Source organism: Nerophis ophidion, unplaced genomic scaffold (assembly GCF_033978795.1).
Source record: "Nerophis ophidion isolate RoL-2023_Sa unplaced genomic scaffold, RoL_Noph_v1.0 HiC_scaffold_97, whole genome shotgun sequence".
In the NCBI taxonomy this organism is placed as follows: Eukaryota; Metazoa; Chordata; class Actinopteri; order Syngnathiformes; family Syngnathidae; genus Nerophis; species Nerophis ophidion.
Window position 1 is genome coordinate 220,143 of NW_026907019.1, and position 23,412 is coordinate 243,554.

Genomic DNA, 23,412 nt, shown 5'->3' on the forward strand with positions numbered 1-23,412 from the left:
ATGTCACATATATTCATGTACTTACACTGTCAAAACTAATACTGGATGATAATAATATATATAATACTGCCACCTACTGCAGCGGAGTATGTCACATATATTCATGTACTTACACTGTCAAAACTAATACTGGATGATAATAATATATATAATACTGCCACCTACTGCAGCGGAGTATGTCACATATATTCATGTACTCACACTGTCAAAACTAATACTGGATGATAATAATATATATAATACTGCCACCTACTGCAGCGGAGTATGTCACATATATTCATGTACTTACACTGTCAAAACTAATACTGGATGATAATAATATATATAATACTGCCACCTACTGCAGCGGAGTATGTCACATATATTCATGTACTTACACTGTCAAAACTAATACTGGATGATAATAATATATATAATACTGCCACCTACTGCAGCGGAGTATGTCACATATATTCATGTACTCACACTGTCAAAACTAATACTGGATGATAATAATATATATAATACTGCCACCTACTGCAGTGGAGTATGTCACATATATTCATGTACTTACACTGTCAAAACTAATACTGGATGATAATAATATATATAATACTGCCACCTACTGCAGCGGAGTATGTCACATATATTCATGTACTTACACTGTCAAAACTAATACTGGATGACATTAAAAGCAATGCTTTGTCCTGACTTACTTTTTGTGGAATTAATTGTAAGTCTATCAAAACAAATGAGCAGTCATTTTGGGCTTAACTTTACATTTCATTCACTCTTTCTGAGCTGCCCTAACTTAGAGAAATATCACTTTAGAAGTTTAGAAAAAAGTTTGTTAAAAGCAATTATGGGGTGCCGAATGTTAAAGTTCAGTCTAACTTTTGTAGCAGATATATTTCTCACATTCAGCTTATTTAATCACATTTAAATGTAGACTCTAAATATTATATCTAAATGTTCAATCTAAATCTCAATCACAATTTAAATCTCAAATATTAATCTATACGTTAAGGGAATAAGCTATAGAAAATGGATGGATGGATGTTAAATCCAAACCTAAATCTTAAATCTTAACCTAAATGTTAAATCTAAATCTAAATGTTAAATCTAAACCTAAATCTTAAATCTACAAACCCCGTTTCCATATGAGTTGGGAAATTGTGTTAGATGTGAATATAAACAGAATACAATGACTTGCAAATCATTTCCCACCCATATTCAGTTGAAAACACTACAAAGACAACATATTTGATGTTCAAACTCATAAACCTTTTTCTTTTTTCGCAAATAATAATTAAATTTGAATTTCATGGCTGCAACATGTGCCAAAGTAGTTGGGAAAGGGCATGTTCACCACTGTGTTACATCACCTTTTCTTTTAACAACACTCAATAAGCGTTTGGGAACCGAATAAACTAATTTGAAGCTTTGAAAGTGTAATTCTTTCCCATTCTTATTTTATGTAGAGCTTCAGTCGTTCAAAAGTCCAGGGTCTCTGCTGTCGTATTTTAGGCTTCATAATGTGTCACACATTTTCCATGGGAGACAGGTCTGGACTGCAGGCGGGCCAGGAAAGAACCCGCACTCTTTTTTTTTAAAGTTAAAGTTAAAGTACCAATAACTGTCACACACATACTAGATGTGGCAAAATTATTCTCTGCATTTGACCCATCACCCTTGTTCACACCCTGGGAGGTGAGGAGAGCAGTGGGCAGCAGCGGTGCCGCGCCCAGGAATCATTTTTGTCGAATTAACCCCCAATTCCAACCCTTAATGCTGAGTGCCAGGCAGGGAGGTAACCGGTCCCATTTTTATAGTTTTGGTATGACTTGGCCGGGGTTTGAACTCACGACCTATCCATCTCAGTGCGGACACTCTAACCACTAGGCCACTGAGTAGCCACGCTGTTGTAACACGTGCTGAATGTGGCTTGGTATTGTCTTGCTGAAATAAGCAGGGGCGTCCATGAAAAAGACGGCGCTTAAATGGCAGCATATATTGTTCTGAAACCTGTATGTACCGTTCAATATTAATGGTACCTTCACAGATGTGTAAGTTACCCATGTCTTGGGCTGTAATGCACCCCCATACCATTACAGATGCTGGCTTTTCAACTTTGCATCGATAACAGTCTGGATGGTTCGCTTCCCTTTTGGTCCGGATGACACGATGTCAAATATTTCCGAAAACAATTTGAAATGTAGACTTGTCGCACCACAGAACACTTTTCCACTCTGCATCAGTCTATCTTAGATGATCTCGGACCCAGAGAAGCCGGCGACATTTCTGGGTGTTGTTGATAAATTACTTTCGCTTTGCATAGTAAAGCTTTAACTTGCACTTACAGATGTAGCGACAAACTGTATTTAGTGACAGTGGTTTTCTGAAGTGTTCCTGAGCCCATGTGGTGATATCCTTCGGAGAGTGATGCCGGTTTTTGATACAGTGCCGGCTGATAGATGGAAGGTCACAGTCATTCAATGTTGGTTTCCGGCCATGCCGCTTACGTGGAGTGATTTCTCCAGATTCTCTGAACCTTTTGGTGATATTATGGAGCGTAGATGTTGAAATCCCTAAATTTCTTGCAATTGCACTTTGAGAAAACGAATAAAATATTAAAATAAAATAAATAAAAAAATGGGTCTAAACCTGGGCCTCTGGAGAGGGATCCAGACAGAGGCCAGGGGAAAAAAAACAACTCATAGCCATAGCACACACAGTACACATCCCTCTTACATGTGGAGGGAAACAACAAACATCAAAGAACACAAAGGACATGAAAGACATTAAAGCAGCGGAGCTGATGCAACCAGACACTTCTACATACATACATGAATGATAAATGGGTTGTACTTGTATAGCGCTTTTTCTACCTTCAAGGTACTCAAAGCGCTTTGACACTACTTCCACATTCACACACACATTCACACACTGATGGAGGGAGCTGCCATGCAAGGCGCCAACCAGCACCCATCAGGAGCAAGGGTGACGTGTCTTGCTCAGGACACAACGGACATGACGAGGTTGGTACTAGGTGGGATTTGAACCAGGGACCCTCGGGTTGCGCACGGCCACTCTTCCACTGCACCACGCCGTCCCCGAATATGAATAAAAAGTAATGTGATGAGCATTCCTCAACTTTATCAGTATGTATTGCCATCTTTCCCAACTTCTTTGTCACGTGTTGCTGGCATCAAATTCTAAAGTTAATGATTATTTGCAAAAAAAAATGTTTTTATCAGTTTGAACATCAAATATGTTGTCTTTGTAGCATATTCAACTGAATATGGGTTGAAAAGGATTTGCAAATCATTGTATTCAGTTTATATTTACATCTAACACCATTTCCCAACTCATATGGAAACAGAGTTTGTAAACGTGAGCGTTAAATGTTAAAACTAAATCTAAATCTTAAATCTAAACCTACATCTTAAAACTAAATTATTATCTAAATGTCAGTGCTAAATCTTCGATGTAAGTCTAAATGTTAAATCTAAATCTTAAATCTACATCTCTATCTAAACGAGAGCGCTTCATGTTAAATCTAAACATAAATCTTAAATCTGAATTTAAATCCATCCATACATCCAAGTCTCTACCTCATCACAGCTGAATCTAAATCCGAGCACTAAATGTTAAAACCAATCTTTAAACTCTAGGCCACCTACTCAGTGGCCTAGTGGTTAGAGTGTCCGCCCTGAGATGGGTAGGTTGGGAGTTCAAACCCCGGCCGAGTCATACCAAAGACTATAAAAATGGGAGCCATTACCTCCCTGCTTGGCACTCAGCATTAAGGGTTGGAATTGGGGGTTAAATCAGCATAAATGATTCCCGGGCGTGGCTCCGCTGCTGCCCACTGCTCCCCTCACTTCCCAGGGGGTGAACAAGGGGATGGGTCAAATGCAGAGGACACATTTCACCACACTTAGTGTGTGTGTGACAATCATTGCTACTTTAACTTTAACTTAAGTATTCAGCCCAAAGTTCAATAATTGGGAATAGTATACCACGGGAAATCGAACCATCCCCTTCTTTTCTCCATTTTTCTGCATCTAAAATTTATTGAATGCGATTCTTGAAGACAAAATATATTGTGTTTTTTTTTCCTTCAGCCACATAAATATAAGTTATCTTTTTCTGTTGTCTGCAAGACCATTGCAATTATGACTCATTTATCCAACTTCATTATCCTTCTTATAAACCATGTGACCTGAGTAGATTCATGATATATTTGATTGCTTCAGATCAAGTATTATCAGTGTATTTTCTGGAGGGATGTAGTTGATGAGAGAAGTGGCAGCCAAGTATTGCTTTTGAATGGAGAATGGCTTCTGAATGGAATGGTGTGGAGGCCAAAGATTGACAGGCCGAGTAGCCAGTGAGAAGGTATATTTTGGAGCTGACAAATTGTAAACAGAGGTCACAACACTGGAAGTATATTAGCCCAGGGGGCGTGGCTAAAGGATAGTTCTAGAATGTGCAGTGTGTGTGAGGAAAGGTTCTCTCAAAACTCTCCAAATCTTGCAAGCAAAAAATGATTTAGTTTAGGAGCCCCGAAGCCAAACATCAAATATTAAGTCTTGAAAATGTGAATGATTGTGCCCCTCGCCCCAGATTCACGTATCGCCACCAAAATCACCAGCGGCATCTATCATGACAGGAGGAACGTAAAAGTCTCAAGAAGCCATATTTGAAAGCCAAAAGGAAGTCGGCCATTTTGGTTTCCATCAGCCATGTTGAAGGCAAAAAGGGGTGGTACTTGAACAAACTCCTCCTCGGGACTTTGACCAAACTTTGACCTGATGGCTCGCCACACAACTTTACACATTTATAACTCGGCTCCACAAACTGAGATTGTACTCAGAGTTGGTACAAATGATGATGATGACACCCTGTCGTGCAGAATGGGTCAGTACCTGTTGGTACCCATTGGTGGTGGGCGGAGCCTGGCGGCCAAAACTGCCCCTCGCCATCAACCATCAAGTTGTCTTTACTTCTCTTTAGATGATGGGATCTCCTTGCAAACTGATATGAGGCCTTTAGGTCGGGGTCTGATCATGACTAGTCATTGATATTGACACAAACATCGCCCCCATGTGGTGGAAAATGATAATAGTCATAACTTCCTTCCTCAAGCTCCAATCTTCCTGATTTGTTTTTTTAAGGTGGGTTGAGATCATAGTCATTCTACATCCTGTACACAAATTCATTATGACATTTTTCATACTCTGCACATATGCTAATGTCACATATTGTTGTTTGTGTTGCACAATCTTGTCAATCTGCTCAATAAGGTTAAATTAAAATGTAATACAAGTAATAAGTAAGACTTTATTTTCACACTTAAGGAGATTTGTTTTCAGGTGAAAAAGATGCTACCTCACTAAAAAGATTGTTTAACAATTAAATTTCCATGAATTAATTTAGATCCAGAACACACATTTTTATATAACGTATTACAAAATAATGAGTATTATAAATAAAGGTAAGTTTGTGTAAAATAGTTTCACACAACAAAGTGTGAATACATGTTGTAAAGTGTGGGGTTGAGTTATAATTGATATAATACAATTAGGTATGGCAAATGCATTTTGTTTACTTGCCAACTATTCAAATTATATTTAATATACATATTGATATAATGTCATGTAATAGGACTTCAACATTTTATGTTAATGAAAGTTTATTTGCTAGCCAGTTCTACTTCTGAGTATTTTATTTTGTTATTGAACAATTAAACATACATAAACAATGTTTAGACACATTAAGGTACTTTCAATACAATATGAGTCAATGTTTTTTCAATATTTTACTCAGCAATATAAAAAACATCACATTAAATCCAATCCTCTTACAAACAAAACCCGTTAAAGAAAGTAATAGTAAATCCATCCATCCATTTTTTACCGCTTATTCCCTTTTGGGGTCGCAGGGGGCACTGGCGCCTATCAGCTACAATCGGGCGGAAGGCGGGGTACACTTGAGAGACAATTCGAATAAGATTTAAATAAAATGTATATAATTAAATGATAAACTTTTGCTTGAATGTGCTTATTTAAAACGACTTAATATATTCCAATAAATATAATAATGTAAGTGTTTTTCTATTTTGTACAAATCTTCTAAGACTGAATGAATAAATTGAAATCATTAACACAATGTGAGGATTTGGATTTCACTTTAAGAATGAGACTTTTGTTAAAGAGAGCAAATGTTTCACACTTTTAAAAAATTGATATAAATTCACGACACGATCGATCCACGCATGCGTGAAGTTACGTCACTTCCTGTACTTTTTTACAAAGGAGCTCCTGCGACGTCACGTTCTGTGATATTTCAATGTTTTATTAATGTTTTGTATGAAATAGATTATCTAGGAGTAAAAGGGAACAACAATAAAAACACGTGGAAGGGTAAATTTAAAAAAATCTAGCAGTAGTATCGCTACAATTTGTAGCACTTTCACTCTTGTCATTGCAATGAATGTCGCACGGGGGCGCCACTGAACCCCAACATTAAAGCTTTGTTTGATATACTTTGAATTTATTTTTTAAAAACAAGACACTCGTTTGTATCACATTGTTATTCAAATAAATATTACGTAAAAGAAAAGCATGGTAACAGTGACAGCAGGCAATATCTTATATAGAGCTACCTCTTTCACCGCTCGGCTGTGACGTCATTCCCAGCTTCCGGGGTAAACGGAAAACATCAGAATTGGAGGAGAAGGAGAAAGAAGTGTGCAGGACGCTAATAAGTCAGTTTTATTTGTTATCCAGTTTGAAATATACATCTGTGATTCATTATTTAAGGATAAAGTGGTCTCGATGCGCTAGAAACACTGTGCCGCTTCTCGTGCTATCTTTGCTTGTTAGTTAGCTTAGCTGGCTAGTTAGCTTAGCTTGTTAGCTGCTAACAGAAGACACAGAAGTTATCAACACATCGCTAAGTAGAGATCAAGTGTGAGAGTAAAGTGTTGTGATTGTGTGAAAATGTGCGAAAGAAGGATAGCAAAGTATGAGCAGGAACTTTGTCCAACAAAAGAGGAGAAGGAGCGACAACATCAACTACTGGACGCTGTTTTCAAGAAACATCAAGTTGTGTTACACAGAACAGGTTTGTTGACTTCTTACTCTCACATCTTTACCAACTTTATATTTGATTAATAACACTATGCTTAATATATTGTGTATAAGAAGTTGTGTTGTCTTATGAGGATGATGCATTCCGTCTGCTACTTGCAACGTGGTCTTGCAACCACGTAACGGTTGTCTGTGTTCTGTGGAATGTAACTACTAAAGATGAGTTACATATCCCAGTCCATTTGTACTACAAACTGTCAGTGGTGGAACAAGTCAGAGTTGGGCTGTGGACGAGCCCCATGACATGGCCCCTAAACCCAAATAATAAAGGTAACTCTACCATAATTTTATAACACACAATCATCTCTGGGCTTACTACAAACAATCTCTAACCAGGTTTTAAAAAGTTTGTCCGCCATTTTTGCTTAAATTTGCATTTCCCGACATTTACTTATTTTCTCACGTTCACCACAGCATCAGCCCTTTCACAGGATGTAGAACAATTATCAAAGGGGATCTGATTTTTTTTTATTTTGCCTATCATTCACAATCCATATGTAAGACAATAACATGTTTTTATTCTTTATGCATTCTAAGTCCTAAACAAACATTAGCAAAATCTTGACTATCCTAATTCTCACAATGGAGTCAATGAGAGCGCCTCTATTCCGCTCACTAACAAGAATTATTTGATCAATATAATATACCCAGAAGTCATTTTTTTAAATGCTATCTCTTTAAAACATGCTGTAAAAATGCATATCCTCTGGAAATATGTCTTATAATAGCCACAAACTGTAGGATACATTTTAATTAGGATACGATTTAAATAAATAGTGTAAAGGTTTTATGGAATTTTCCAGGGTGTACCCCGTGTTCCGCCCCCCTGTGAATCCAAAAGGGACAAGCGGTAGAACATGGATGGATGGATGGGACATTATGGACAGGCCTCAAATTTTTACTTTTTAAGGTCAAGACAAGTGTTGCCTTAAAGGAGGGTTCATATTTTAGGGCACCAAGGCAAGTTAGAAGGGCACCAAGGCAAATGCAATTTTTTTTCCAGTTTGTTTATTAAATGTAGAATTGCTCACATTTATTTGTGCAATAAACCTTTGGACAATTTTGACCTGTACTTTGGGTCAAAGCATAATAATTGTGTAAATGCATCAATAAGTTCATTACGCTTGTTTAAGGTGCTTTTTTTTTTAAAACCTTTATTTTGTTAACGCAGTCAGACCTATTATTGTGAAGGGGAAGTGTGTTGCTGTTCTCAGAACGATGTGTGGAGGCGACACTTGCGACTGCTGTCCTCTTTGTACATTATTCCAACATTGATGATGTCGTTCACAACACAAGCAGATGAGATGTGTTGTGGGTGTATGGATTTTCCTTTCCAGCTTTAGCTTCGTTGTTTAGTCGCTAATTTAAATGACAGCGTGTTTAAAGGATGAAGGAGTGGTCCAGAACAAATTATTTTCCATCCATCCGTCTTCTTCCGCTTATCCGAGGTCGGGTCTTGGGGGCAGCAACCTAAGCAGGGAAGCCCAGACTTCCCTCTTTTTCCAGCCACTTCATCCAACTCCTCCCTGGGGGATTCCGAGGCGTTCCCGGTCAGCTGCAAGACATAGTCTTCCCAACGTGTCCTGGGTCTTCCCCGTGGCCTCCTACCGGTCGGACGTGCCCTAAACGCCTCCTGACGGAGGCGTTCGGGTGGCATCCTGACCAGATGCCCGAACCACCTCATCTGGCTCCTCTCCATGTGGAGGAACAGCGGTTTTACTTTGAGTTCCTCCCGGATGGCAGAGCTTCTCACCCTATCTCTAAGGGAGAGCCCCGCCACTCGGCGGAAGAAACTAATTTCGGCCGCTTGTACCCGAGATCTTGTCCTTTCGGTCATAACCCAAAGCTCATGACCATAAGTAAGGATGGACCTTTGAGCGACCGATAAAGAGAGCTTTGCCTTCCGGCTCAGCTCCTTCTTCATCACAACGGATCGATACAGCGTCTGCATTACTGAAGACGCCCCACCGATCCGCTTGTTGATCTCACGATGCACTCTTCCCTCACTCGTGGACAAGACTCCTAGGTACTTGAACTCCTCCACTTGGGGAAAGATCTCCTCCCCAGCCCCGAGATGGCACTCCACCCTTTTCCGGACGAGAACCATGGACTTTGGAGGTGCTGATTCCCATCCCAGTCGCTTCACACTCTTCTGCAAACCGATCCAGTGAGAGCTGAAGATCTTGGCCAGATGAAGCCATCAGGACCACATCATCTGCAAAAAGCAGAGACCTAATCCTGCTGTCACCAAACCAGATCCCCTCAACGCCCTCACTGCGCCTACAAATTCTATCCATAAAAGTTACGAACAGAATCTGTAACCAAGGGCAGCCTTGGCGGAGTCCAACCCTCACTGGAAACGTGACCGACTTACTGCCGGCAATGCGGACCAAGCTCTGGCACTGATCATAGTGGGAGCGGACCGCCACAATCAGACTCTCTGAGCACTCCCCACGGGACTTCCTGGGGGACACGGTCGAATGCCTTCTCCAAGCCCACAAAACACATGTAGACTGGTTGGGCAAACTCCCATGCACCCACAAGGACCCTGCCCAGAGTATAAAGCTGGTCCACAGTTCCACGACCAGGACGAAAACCACACTGTTCCTCCTGAATCCGAGGTTCGACTATCTGGCCTAGGCTCCTCTCCAGTACACCTGAATAGACCTTACCGGCAAGGCATTATTTTCCCTGACAAATGTTGCTTCTCCTTAGAATGACATCATTGCTCTTACATTTATGTCAATTTCCCTGATATTGTGCAATGAAAAGCAGATTTTGTTTTATTAGCCAGTTCTGTGACACCGTAAGCCATTTTTGAAATAATATGCCTTATTTTTTTTGTTGAGTTCAGTGATTATTGACTGGATTATTACTTTGGGAAGGTCAGAGAAGAAGAGTTGTGGTCTTGTGAGAATTTTCTCATAGGTCACCTGCTAATGTTAGCCAAGTTAGCTGCTCATGTGTGTTGGAGTGGAGACGGCTGAGGGGAGTCGTGTATGAAACAAGCTCAGCTTCCTCATGAACATGACATGATGATGTCACATAAGGACTACACTCACAAAAGAATGGCAACGTTTGGGCCCCCAGACCCGCTTTATTTTTGTCTTATTGAGGCAGCGCTTTTTTACGCTTTCAGACCAAACGAACGAAGTTTGAGAGCCGCAGCCGGAGAAAATAAACACACAGTGTATCCATGACTGCAAAGTTCATTGACCGTTTGTTTGATTGACTGACTAATGTTTTAATACCTCCGTTTTAATACCTCTCACACAAACATGCTTGTGGGGGAGTTTTCTGTGTCTACGTACCTTCCACACATCCGTACACCCACCTGAGTGACATTTGTCCAGGTTGCACCATCCCCAAGTTTTCTGTGTCTACGTACCTTCCACACATCCGTACACCCACCTGAGTAACATTTGTCCAAGTTGCACCATCCCCACATTTTTCAACCTATTCAAACCATTCCAACATCAACACATTCCACTCACATATATTATATTTTAAGGTTTATTTGAAATAGGGACGGATCCAAAAAACCATAGACATATGAAACAGTTATCCAATGTATGCATCATAGTGTTTGTAGCCAAAGCTAATTTACAACACTTGTCCCCAACAACAACAACAACAACAACACAGATCCAACATCATTAAAACAAGAAAATGAAAATAAGACAAAAATGAGTCGATAATAATGATAATAGAAATAATACAAAGCGCAAACTAGATAAAAGCCAATGATAATAATAACAACACAAAGTGCAGGCTAGATAAAAACCAATTAGTAAAAATTAGAAAAAACTAAACATGGGAACACGATTGCTGCTCAACTAGCCATAATTTTGTTTGTTTTTTGAAAGTGACAAGTGCAGTTATACTTTTCAAAGTGTCAGGTAAAGAGTTCCATAGTTGTGGTCTTTTTATTGAAAAGGCAGTCTGGGCAAAAGATGTTCTACGGAATGGAACGCAACAGTTGCCTTTTGACATTGCTCTGGTGGTAGATCTGGTACCACTTTGCAGTCTTGTAATGGCCTTGCAGAGCAATTGGGGAGCAGAGTTATCCAAACATTTAAAAACCAGTTTGACTGGATGTAACAAAATACAATTGGTAAAACTTAAAATATTGTATTTGGTTAAAATTTGGCAAGGTTTTCATCCATCTGGGAATTGCCCAGTTTCAATGGAAATATTAAAATGTGGTTAAAATTTGGCAATGATGATATTGTATTCTCTTCTTGTCTAGGACTTTCAAGGCCCGGTAATAAAGACACTCAATGGTCTTGACTGCTGACTGGGACCATGTAGTTAAGCCATAAGATATGTGTGAAAGAATCATTGAATTCATAAAAGTAAAAGCACAGCTGAGAGTTAAACAGTTTCTTATAATCTTAAAACAGCCTAGGTTGGCCTTCAGAGTTTTACACATTTTCTTAACGTGACTTTTAAAATTCAGCTGATAGTCTATGATTATGCCCAAATATTTGACTTCAGGTACTTGTTCAATGACCTCATCATTAATTTTTATATTCAGGTTTTTTTGAGGTTGCTTTTTTATGGAGAAGCAGACAGAGTTAGTCTTTTTAGTGTTCAGGGTTAAACAGGATGATGCCAGCCAAGATGCTATTTTGTCTAATTTAGCTTTTAGCTTTTCAGCAACTAGAGTACAGGTCTTACCAGATGTATATATGACTGTGTCATCCGCATACATCTGTAAATCTATATCTGTGCATACATCTGGTAGGTCATTGATGTATAGACTAAATAGTATCGGTCCCAAGACACTACCCTGAGGTATCCCTGTTTCAATTTTGCGGAAGGAAGATCTCACATTATTAATGGTGACACATTTTTCACGGCCCTTTAGATGTGACTCAAGACAGGACAATGACTGTTTGAATAAGTTGAATTTACAGTAGTTAGTTTTGAAGTTAAAATGTTATGATTGACTGTATCAAATGCTTTTTTTAAGTCTGAAAATTCTGCACCGACTACCTGTCCTTTGTCAAGGGAATGTTTGATCTTTTCAGTTAAAAAACAAGTGGCAGATTCTGTAGAATGGTTACGTCTGAGTCCGAATTGCAAGGGATTCAAATAGTGATTTGTCTCAAGGTGGTGCATTAGTTGTTCCGAAACAATCTTCTCCAGGACTTTAGATGAAACTGGAAGAAGGCTGATGGGTCTATAGTTAGATGTTAATCCAGCATCACCAGATTTTAAAAGTGGTATTACCTGTGCAGTTTACCATCCATCTGGGAATTGCCCAGTTTTAATGGAAATATTAATAAGACGGGTAAGAGGCTGTATAAGGATGCCGCTATTTTTAAAAAATAAAAGCTGTGTCTAGGTTATAAATATCCTTTGAGTATGTGGTGTTTAGGTCATGTATGGCATTTAAGACAGTTGTCTGACTAACCTCCTTGAGCTGAAATGAGCTGTCTTGTTTATCAGGTATGTCTGTTGTTTGATCATCATTAGTCAGACAGGAAAAACCCGAGGAAAGGTTTTTGACAGATTCTATAAAGAATTATTTGAACTCATTTGAGACTTGAGTACAATCAGTAATGATTTTGTCTCCTACTTTAGTTTATATTGGGTTTGGGTGGTGTTACCCTCTGGGTTTAATAGGTTGTGTAGTAGTTTCCAGATCATTTTACCATTTCCTTTGGCCTCTAAAAGCATGTGGATGTAATAGTTTGATTGGGACATTCTGAGATGTTTAACTACTTGATTACGTAAGTCTTTAAATATTTTCGAATCTGTGTCACTACGAGTTTTGATAAAAGTTTTTAAGGCATAATCTCTTTTTTTCATTATTTTCCGGATATCATCATTAATCCATGGTAACTGAAATATTCCGTGGGATTTTTTTCGCTTTCTAATATATTGATCAATAATGCGTCCGATAGCAGACATTAGCTGATTACAACAGGCGTGTACTTGGCCATGTTGTTGGAGCTCGTCTGAAGTAAGACCCTTTAATTCGTTTTCAAATGCAGTTGTAGATTGGCGAGGGATCTCAAGTTTAACATTTTTATGATCTTGACTTTTAAACCTCGTCAGACGTCTCTTTGTGAGTTTTCTTGCAGCTAATGTCAGATTATCATCTGACAAGCCGGTAACTAGATTGTACGTTTTGATGATTCTGTCAGGCTTGTTTGTGAAGATTACTCAAGATACTCAATTAGTGTCTGAGTGTTTTTAGTGATACATGTTGGGGTTCTATCTTCTGACTAAAGTCATGTTTAGATGTGAGGTCGTTTAGTTTTTTTCTGCAATGTTTGTCTAGCCAGTTTAAGTTGAATCCTCCGAAGACAGGTAATTCACTGTTATTCTTAAAATTCTTAAACAGTACATCTAAGTCTTCGCATAGCATTGCAGCGCACGCAGATGGAGGGCTGTATACCACCAATACATTGAATTGCATGTTTTGTGATAGTGTGACATTGATACATAAACATTCAGTAGATATATCAGCAGTCAGGGGAAGTGAGTCTTTGACATATATCAGTACCCCCCCCCCCCCCTTTCCACAGTTCGGTCCCTTCTAAAACATTTATATCCCGGAACACTGATTAAGCTGGTTAAAATGTTATCATGCAGCCACGTTTCACTTATGCATAGAAAATCAAGATTAGACTCAGACAGTAATAATCTGATTTCATCACACCTGCGAACTTGGCTTTGGATGTTTATGTGACCTCCCAAAATACCTTTGGGTTTCATTGCAGGATCCCAAATCACTTTAGCAGGATTAACAATTTGAAAAAGCAAAGTCTGTTTCTGCTTCGTCTGTGCTTGTGTTCGGAGTGATCTTTTTTTACCTTGCGGCCTGCACTTCTCCAGCTGGGCGCCGTACGTGTAGCCCCCCCCGAGGCACCCACCGCGCAGGGGCGCCCGGCCTCCCCCCTGGCCACCACCCGGTCGATCCTCTCCTCGATGAGGCTGCACTCCTCCGGCGCGAAAAAGCTCCTCTGCATGGTGCTGCTCCTCACCCGCTCGGCCTACAACCCCGGGTGGTCGGCGCCGCTCCCGCTGTCGTCACACTCGCGGCGCCGGCGTTGCCACTCGTCCCGCGCTCGTCATCGTGCGGCGACACCGACCCCGGCCTCTCCCCCAGGTCGGCGCAACCGTCGCTCCAGGCACCCAGTGCAGTCCGCGTGCGACGTCCACTCCAGGCAGGCCGCTGCACACGACCCCGGACGACACAAACACGCCGAGGATCCAGAGGCCGACGGCGAGATGCAGCGGCACTTGGTCAACTTTCCCGTAGTGAAAGTGGAGTTTGATGTTCTTCCCCTTCATCCCGCTTCCTCTTGCCAACGTCAGCGGCCGAGCTGATTCCCAGAATGCCGCTGATGGAGTAGGAGGAGCCGGCAGAGTCGGCAGAGCACGCGTGCAGACGACGCCGGCTTAGCTCCTCGGCGAGGATACAAGCTATGTATCCTCGTGTATTTGTCTTGTAGATATTGGTTGGAAAATGACCAAAATACAATGTCAAATCAATTATGACAAAAGCAAGAACTAGTTCAGAGAGCACAAGACCATCCTGGACATTCAAACTCACACTTTCCCAAGTTCCAAACCACATTCCGGTTTTCCTTGAAATTCAAACTCTTCAACATTTAAACCATTCCAACATTCAAACTATTCTTACATTCATACTACATTCTGTCAACATTTCAGTTCAATTTCAGCATTGGAGCATTCACACACAATTCCTTGAACAATTGCCTCATCTACTTATTATTATTGTTATTAAATGTAGCTTACCATATTGCTGAAAATTTTAACTTCCCCTTGGGGATTAATAAAGTACCGTATTTCCTTGAATTGCCGCCGGGGTGATAATTAATTTAAAACCTCTTCTCACTCCGGAGTTTACCAAAGACATGCGGTAAAGGCAAGCATGCGCTAATATTTTAAAACCTCTTCACACTTCGACACTTACCAAAGGCAAGTGGTAAATTTAGGCCTGTGCTTAAAAAATTGAGTGTGATGTAAAGATACCATCATGAAAAGCACATTTAATACAAAAAACATTATTATGGTCTTACCTTTACTTTTAAATGAAGTCCCTGCGCAGCTCCTTCTGATCAACAGCATCGATAACTTGTTTATAGAAGTCTTCCTTATCTTTCTTCAGTTTTAAAAGTCTCTCTGTCTCGATGGAGATCTTCCTTTATTACCTCCTGCTTTTATTGAAAGTCCAGTTTAGAAAACTGTTTTATTTTAGATATGTAATCCTCCATGTTAAAAATGCAAGCGAGAGGAAAAAATAAACACACGCTGCTCACTCTTGCTGCTTGTTGTCACTTCTTCTGCAGCCGAGTAGTCGCAAGAAGGATCACTAGCGCCCTCTACCACCAGGAGGCGGGAGTCATTTAATGACTCATATTTGACACACGCAGCTATGGTATATTAATAAAACATAGCTGCTTATTGTTCTTTTTAGCATAGCTTGGACCTAAAATCGTACTGAATAGCTCTAAATCTTCTACCCTTTATGCAATTTCAAATTATTGAAATCAGCCTCTTCCATTTTGAAAATGATGACAGGTGAAGTGTCACTCGTGACGTGACGAGTTTGACCCGGCGGAAAGACACGCGCTAATAAAAAAAATATTTTGCGAAACGAGTTTGACCTGGCAGTAATTCTAGGCAGGCACATACTATATACCCGGCGGCAATTCAAGGAAATAAGGTATGTCTGATTCTGATTTTGATTGAATTTGTGAACTGCATGAATGATGCCTTCTCAGTTCTCACTCTAACGCAATTTGAGTGTCTAGAAACGCACTAAATTAATATAATCCATTATTACTATTATTAATAAAGTAAACACGTTATCTTTTGAAGGTGTAGTCAGTAATCTGATTACTTCTTCCCAGTTTAACTGTGGTGACACTATCTAAATGAAAGCAAAACAGATGTCATCTTTCTTGGCCAACAAGTTGACTGTGCTCATGCTTTTTTATAACAGACATGTCTCTAAAGATGAATAGGAAAATCACTGTACTTATAGTCCGCCAGCAGGGGGAGCTCATCACTAGTACTACTGTGTGGAGGCTGGCATGTGGTACATTATTTCCTGTGTGTGTATGACTTATTCAGAGGGAGAACAGCACACTTTCATGTATGGCGTCTACCATTAAGGATTGCAGGAATGACTTTTAGGATGTTTTTATATGAATAAGGTGGATTGGATGTTGGCCTGGAAAGGCATTCCTCTGAAGGTATTTTTATGTGTCAGCTGGAAGTACCCTGACTGCTGTGAGGGGACACTGATGAGATTGTGAGATCATATGTTGGTGCAGGACAATGTCTCATGTGACTGAGCAAAGCTGGACTTTTCTGAAGAATGTTTGTTTTGTCCTGTCCCGCAGACCTCGATGAAGAACATCTTCCTGGTGAGCAGGAGGTGGAACCACAGTCCCCCCATATACACGAGGAAGAAGAGGTACCACATTCCCAACACATCAAAGAGGGAGTAGAGGAGCCACAGACCCATAGTGTTAAACTGACCCTTCACATTAAAGGGCAAGCGGAGGACCCACTGATCTTACACATCAAAAAGGAAAAGGAGGGCCAACTGACCCCTCACTTTAAGGAGCAAGAGAACCTGCTGACCCCTCACATTAAAAAGGAAGAGATGGACCCACAGACCCCCTACTTTAAAGAGGAAGAGGAGGACCCACTCACCCCCTACTTTAAAGAGGAAGAGGAGGACCAAGAGGCGCCGCACATTAAAGAGGAAGAGGAGGAAGAGGGCATCAGTCAGCCTAAATGGTTGGAGGAGTTCCCAGTGACTGGTGTCCCTGTGAAGAGTGAAGATGATGAGGTGAAAGGTGAAAGTGAGGAGAGGGGAGGGGGGGAGCCTCCAAGCAGCAGCTCAACACAACACATGACAACAGAAGCTGATGGAGACCACTGTGGAGGATCACAAGCAGACAAGCTCTTAGCTCCACTATCAGATAGTGAGGACACAACGTCACACTCTCCTGACACTGATGATGAAGACTCTAAAGATGATAAGACATGTCACACTGACAACACTCACTTCACATCTTCTCTCTGTCACAAAACATTTAAATACCAAAGTCGTCTGAAAAGACACATGAGAACACACACTGGAGAAAAACCTTTTTCTTGTTCACTCTGTAGTAAAGGTTTTACACAAAGTATCAATTTGAAAGTACACATGAGAACACACACTGGTGAAAAACGTTTTTCCTGTTCAACCTGTGGTAAACGTTTTACACAAAGTCAGAGTTTAAAAAGACATATTAGAACACACACTAGAGAAAAACCTTTTTCTTGTTCACTCTGTAGTAAAGGTTTTACACAAAGTATCAATTTGAAGGTACACATGAGAACACACACCGGTGAAAAACCTTTTTCCTGTTCAACCTGTGGTAAAGGTTTTAGAGAAAGTCAACATTTGAAAAGACACATGAGAACACACACTGGTGAAAAACCTTTTTCCTGTTCTACCTGTGGTAAAGGTTTTGTTGAAAGTCAGAGTTTGAAAGTACACATGAGAACACACAACGGTGAAAAACCTTTTTCTTGTTCAATCTGTGGTAAAGGTTTTGCACAAAATCAGAGTTTGAAAAGACACATGAGAACACACACTGGAGAAAAACTCTTTCCTGTTCAATCTGCGGTAAAGGTTTTGTAGAAAGTCACAATTTGAAAGTATACATGAGAACACACACCGGAGAAAAACCTTATGTCTGTTCAATCTCTGGTACATGTTTTGTACAAATAATCAATTTGAAAGTACACATGAGAAGACACACTGGTGAAACACCTTTTATCTGTTCAACCTGTGGTAAAGGTTTTACAGAAAGTCCGAGTTTGAAAGTACACATGAGAACACACACTGGTGAAAATTTTTTTTCTTGCTCAGAATGTGGTAAAGATTTTGTTCAAAGTAAACATTTCAAAGTACACATGAGAACACACACCGGTGAAAAACCTTTTTCTTGCTCAGAATGTGGTAAAGGTTTTGTACAAAGTCCCCTTTTAAAAGTACACATGAGAACACACACTGGTGAAAAACCTTTTGTCTGTTCAATCTGTGGTAAAGATTTTACAGAAAGTCGATGGTTGAAAGTACACATGAGAACACACACTGGTGAAAAACCGTTTTCCTGTTCAATCTGTGGTAAAGGTTTTACTGCAAGTCAGAATATGAAAAGACACATGAGAACACACACTGGTGAAAAATCACATTCCTGTTCAATCTGCAACAGAAGCTTTGGTGACCGATCAACCCTTGTAAGACACATGAGAAGACACCCAGGAGAGAAAGTGTTGAGTTGCAGTGTGTGTGGTGAAAGATTGTCTTCTAAGTACCAGTGTAAGAAACACAAGTGTGCTGGTGAGAACAGCAGCAGCAAATGAAACTGCAGGATTTGAAATAAACTGTCCAGACTTTCATTTTGACTTTCTAACAACATCAGCACATATAACATGTGTGACATTGTTGTTTGTCTAACAATCTGTTTAATATGCTTCTACATTTATAGATTGGATATTTTATATTTGTGCTTTTTTCAGTCAAGCAACATTGTGTACTTTTATTAAAAAATGGACAGAACAATTTGAGTAAACAGTACAATACACATTTTACATGCAATAAACATTTTGTGTGTATGTATACACACACACACACACACACACACACATATATATATATATATATATATATATATCCTGTATATTCATCATACAATTTTAGACTTAATTATATGAAATATTGTATTTGTAATTGTTAATAATCCCATAGATTATCACCTTTATATGATATACATATGTACTGGTTCACATCTGAAACATCTTCTGGACCACTTCAGGAAGCATATTATTATTTACTTTATACATCATTTAAACAGTTGTCTTTTATACAATTTTAAAATGTCTGACCTTATGACTCATTTGTTGGGTCTCTTTAATCTATTTTATTCATTATCGTCATTACTCTGTAATATGATGATTGTGTTGTGATTGTTTTATATGTATGTCCCCAGACCTTTATGCAGTATAAAAGTGAGAGAAAATGGCAGATTTTTTATTTTATTTTTTTTTGTGAAAGGATGGTTTTGTTTTTACTAACCTACATTTGTGTATTATATATATTGTGTTTTAAACATTTTTTTAATATTATTTTTTTCTTTTATAACATCCCCAAAACAACATCAATATCAGTCAAAGTTTGGAGTGTCAGACAAAAGCCAATATTGTACATCATCCCACAGAGATTTACTTTGCATACATTCTTAAAATAAACTGTTTATTGTGTTTTCCTATCACAGATCGAACAAGTGTTGTCTTCAATTGCAAAACAACATCCAAAATATTACTTTAAGTGGTCAATTCCGACTTTTTTTCTTTCATTAACTCTTTTGCCTTAGAAAGAATGGAAACTTTTAAGTTATGAGTATTTTTCTTGTTCCAGGTTGTACTTCATGAAATAATCAAATAATAAAAATGTAATCAGTCAATAAGTGCATCAGCGACCAAATGCCTTTTTCAAACCATTGCTGTTCAAAGATGGATTTGTTTCTCATTTTAATATAAGAACAATTCCATAGTGGAGTATTGTGTGTGATGAAGTTGTGTTTGTAAATTAGTTTCCAGTACAACAACACTTGCTGGTAGGGATGGGTACTGTTCACTTTTCAACTGATTTGGAACAAATTCCACTACCTCCAAATCAATACCAAGCCTCAACAGTACGACTTTTTGGTACTTTTGTGTGTGTTAATAATATTGAGTGTTAGTGATAAATTTGTATTGCAACGTTTAAAAATAAGATTATTATTGATAACTGCAGTCCTTTCGTTACCCTTTGTTCTTTTTACTTTTCATATCATCATTTACATGTAGCTTTATTTACATTTGCAAGTCCAGTACACTAGATGGCAGTAGTGTAAATTCATGATGTCTTTTGTTGCGCCCCAAAAGGTTTTAAATTGTAAATATTGGATTTATTATGCACCAGCTGTTTGATTCTAACATTCATCTTAGTTATAGTTTTAATTAACTCATTTGGTGGGTGTTAACGTCATGAGAAATTGCTAATGCTAATCAGTAGCATGTCAATAGCAAAGCCAATGTATATTAGCATCAAGCTACCATAACTTTTATAGCGTTTTTGAGTCCATTTCTTTGATGGCATTGACAATTGCAACATTTATCTCAAGGTAGTTTGACTCAGACTGCTCTCAGTGCTGCTGGAGTGACCTCCAAATGCCAAACAGAGGTCAAATGAGTTCCAAGTTAGATATTCAACAGACATTCAACATCCAGCCAGGATGACTGTTTGAAAACTCATGCCACGTCTGTCAGTCCCTGCTGACAAGTGCTTTAGTTTAAGGGACCGTCAATAAAGTACTTGTCATTGGCTCACTAAGAACATTTCAATTGTCAGTAGCTTCAGTCATGTGACCTAGAACCTCAAACCTACTTTCATATTGTTTGTTCATCACTGCTGTAGTCGGCGCATGCCTTGAATTGTCCAGTTTTAAGGGATAAGCAGTAGAAAATGGGTGGATGGATGTTTAGTGACAGAGTGGAAACTGTCAAACCTCAAGCCCACCAAGTGCTTGAACCCAAAGCAGTTTTGGGAGAAAAGTTTACAGGTCAGATGAGACTTTGCCTCACCTCCAATCAAGAGTGAAAAGGCTGATCTTTGTACACAAGCAGCTTTTCCAACAAGACAACAATATTAAACACACATAAAAACTGTTTTCAAAGGGTTTCAGGCAGGTTTCTGGAATGTCCGTTCCAGAGACTGGACCTTAACCCTGCTAAACATTTGAGAACATTGCTTTGAACTGGCTCTGTGTCAAGAAAGCAACACATGTCAATCAAATCTACCAGTATTTCCAAGAACGGGGTCAAATATGCAAGTAAACTGTTGCCAGAAGCATCTTGCTTCATTTTTATTTATTGTTACGTGTTGTGAAGAAACCCTGAAGTGCTCTGTTGTAAGAACATCAGACTTTCATTCTGACTTCCAGGATTCAAGTCCATAACTTTTATGGACAGAATTTCGAGGCGCAGTCAAGGCGTTAAGGGGATTGGGTTTGGTGACTGCAGGATTATGTTTCTGTTTTTTGCAGATGATGTGGTCCTGATGGCTTCATCTGGCCAGGATCTTCAGCTCTCACTGGATCGGTTCGCAGCCGAGTGTGAAGCGACTGGGATGAGAATCAGCACCTCCAAATCCGAGTCCATGGTTCTCGCCCGGAAAAGGGTGGAGTGCCATCTGCGGGTTGGAGAGGAGACCCTGCCCCAAGTGGAGGAGTTCAAGTACATCGGAGTCTTGTTCACGAGTGAGGGAAGAGTGGATGGTGAGATCGACAGGCGGATCGTAATGTGGACGCTGTATCGATCCGTTGTGGTGAAGAAGGAACTGAGCCGAAAGGCAAACCTCTCAATTTACCGGTCGATCTACGTTCCCATCCTCACTTATGGTGATGAGCTTTGGGTTATGACCGAAAGGACAAGATCACGGGTAAAAGCGGCACAAATGAGTTTCCTCCGCCTGGGTGGTGGGTCTCTCCCTTAGAGATAGGGTGAGAAGCTCTGTCATCCGGGGGGACCTCAAAGTAAAGCCGCTGCTCTTCCACATGGAGAGGAGCCAGATGAGGTGGTTCGGGCATCTGGTCAGGATTTAGGGCACGTCCAACCGGTAGGAGGCCACGGGGAAGACCCAGGACACGTTGGGAAGACTATGTCTCCCGGCTGGCCTGGAGACACCTTGGGTTCCCCCGGGAAGAGCTGGACAAAGTGACTGGGGAGAGGGAAGTCTGGGCTTCCCTGCTTAGGCTGCTGCCCCCGCGAGCTGACCTCGGATAAGCCGAAGAAGATGGATGGATGGATTAAGTAATGAAGTTAAACATTGTACTGATATGATCCATGAGCTTATAATGCAGTTTTACCAAGTGATAAAGTAACAGCACAAAGCACACATCAGTCATATTAAACGATGCATCAAGGACAATACTGTAATGACATCAAATAGATATTTTCAATTTCGCCAGAGTACCTGGTTGGTTTCACATCTTGTTCAATACCTCTTTTTTCAAAAGTTATCCTGCCACCGTCACCGTGTGGGTTGCCGTGACACTGGACACAAGACGCATCATAGCAGGTTTGACTGTTTATTATTTCAATAAACCAGTCTTCTTCTGGCCATCCGATCGCGTCACTTTTCAGCGCGCGGGCTCTTCCTGCTTGCCGCCGCCGCACGCCTTTCGGCATCCGGCGTTTGCGTCCGTTGCGGGGGTCGTCATCTCACTCTCTCGTCCTTGATCGTCGTGCTCGTTTTCTGTTTGCCGTGGTGTCCTCGCCTACTCCTCCTCGCTCGTTCCTCCTTCCCCTCTTTTGTGCTGCAACAATAGATGAGCAGATTGAGTGCAGGTGTGTGGTGAACGCACCTGACTTGGCTGGCTGGGGGCGTCGCTCTGAGTGCGTTCCGCCTCCTCTCTCCGCCGCACGCCCCGCCTCCTGGCCGCCATTGCGGGTAGGACCGGCATTTGTCCGACCCTGCTGTTGGCTCCTCTGCTCTGTCTCTCCACACATCCAAAAAAAACCAGGAAGGGTATGGTGCCATGAGCCGGAGTCAAACCAGCCACAACACAGAGTACTAACCACTATACCATCACGGCTGTAACAAACCATCCAGACTGAGAATATGTTTGCTTCCCTGTTCATGTTCATAGACAGAATAGTCACAACTAGTTTGAATGCTAGTGACCAAGCCCCAACAATTTTTACTCTAACAAGAGGAAGCCGTGCTCAGGCAAGATTTGTTTTGTTTCACCTTTTTCCTCACCCACTTTATTCTGATTGAATGTCCCAAGTATACCAACAGATACATCTTCCAGTTATCTATTCACAATAAAAAAGACAAATTATGCATGTTCCAGTTAGTAGATATTTATTTTAAATGCAAAAAAACACTCTCAAAGAAACAGCACTATATTTTGTTTCAGTTCAATTAACAAAAACCAATGAACTAGCCAGGAGTTGAACCTAGAATCTTCTAATCTGTAGTCAGACGCATTATCCATTGCACCACTAGCCCTATGTGAAGCCTGATTTTACTGTAGTACAAGTTGTATATTGTAAACATCTTAGGCCAAAGGAACACACAGTTTACATGAGGCTTACTACCAAAACAGGGCTTTACTGACTGCTTATGTTGGACTTTAAAATCTAGTGACCTTCTATTTGTTGCAGCCTGGGCCTTCACCAG

The 23,412-nt window shown here is 40.2% G+C and overlaps 1 protein-coding gene across 1 annotated transcript; it reads left to right on the forward strand.

The window, feature by feature from the left end:
- The first annotated feature begins 6,677 nt into the window (after positions 1–6,677).
- LOC133547408 (zinc finger protein 391-like) lies at positions 6,678–19,610 on the forward strand. Its single transcript, XM_061893090.1, has 2 exons — positions 6,678–7,110; positions 16,526–19,610. The coding sequence occupies exons 1-2, from the start codon at positions 6,987–6,989 to the stop codon at positions 17,818–17,820; spliced, it is 1,419 nt and encodes a 472-aa protein (XP_061749074.1). The 5' UTR covers positions 6,678–6,986; the 3' UTR covers positions 17,821–19,610.
- The last annotated feature ends 3,802 nt before the right edge of the window (positions 19,611–23,412 follow it).

Bases quoted from the DNA above. Each gene is read 5' to 3' on its own strand.
- LOC133547408 (XM_061893090.1), top strand. From the start codon at position 6,987: ATGTGCGAAAGAAGGATAGCAAAGTATGAGCAGGAACTTTGTCCAACA. The intron at 7,111-16,525 runs GTTTGTTGACTT...CCTGTCCCGCAG, and splicing joins AGTTGTGTTACACAGAACAG to ACCTCGATGAAGAACATCTT.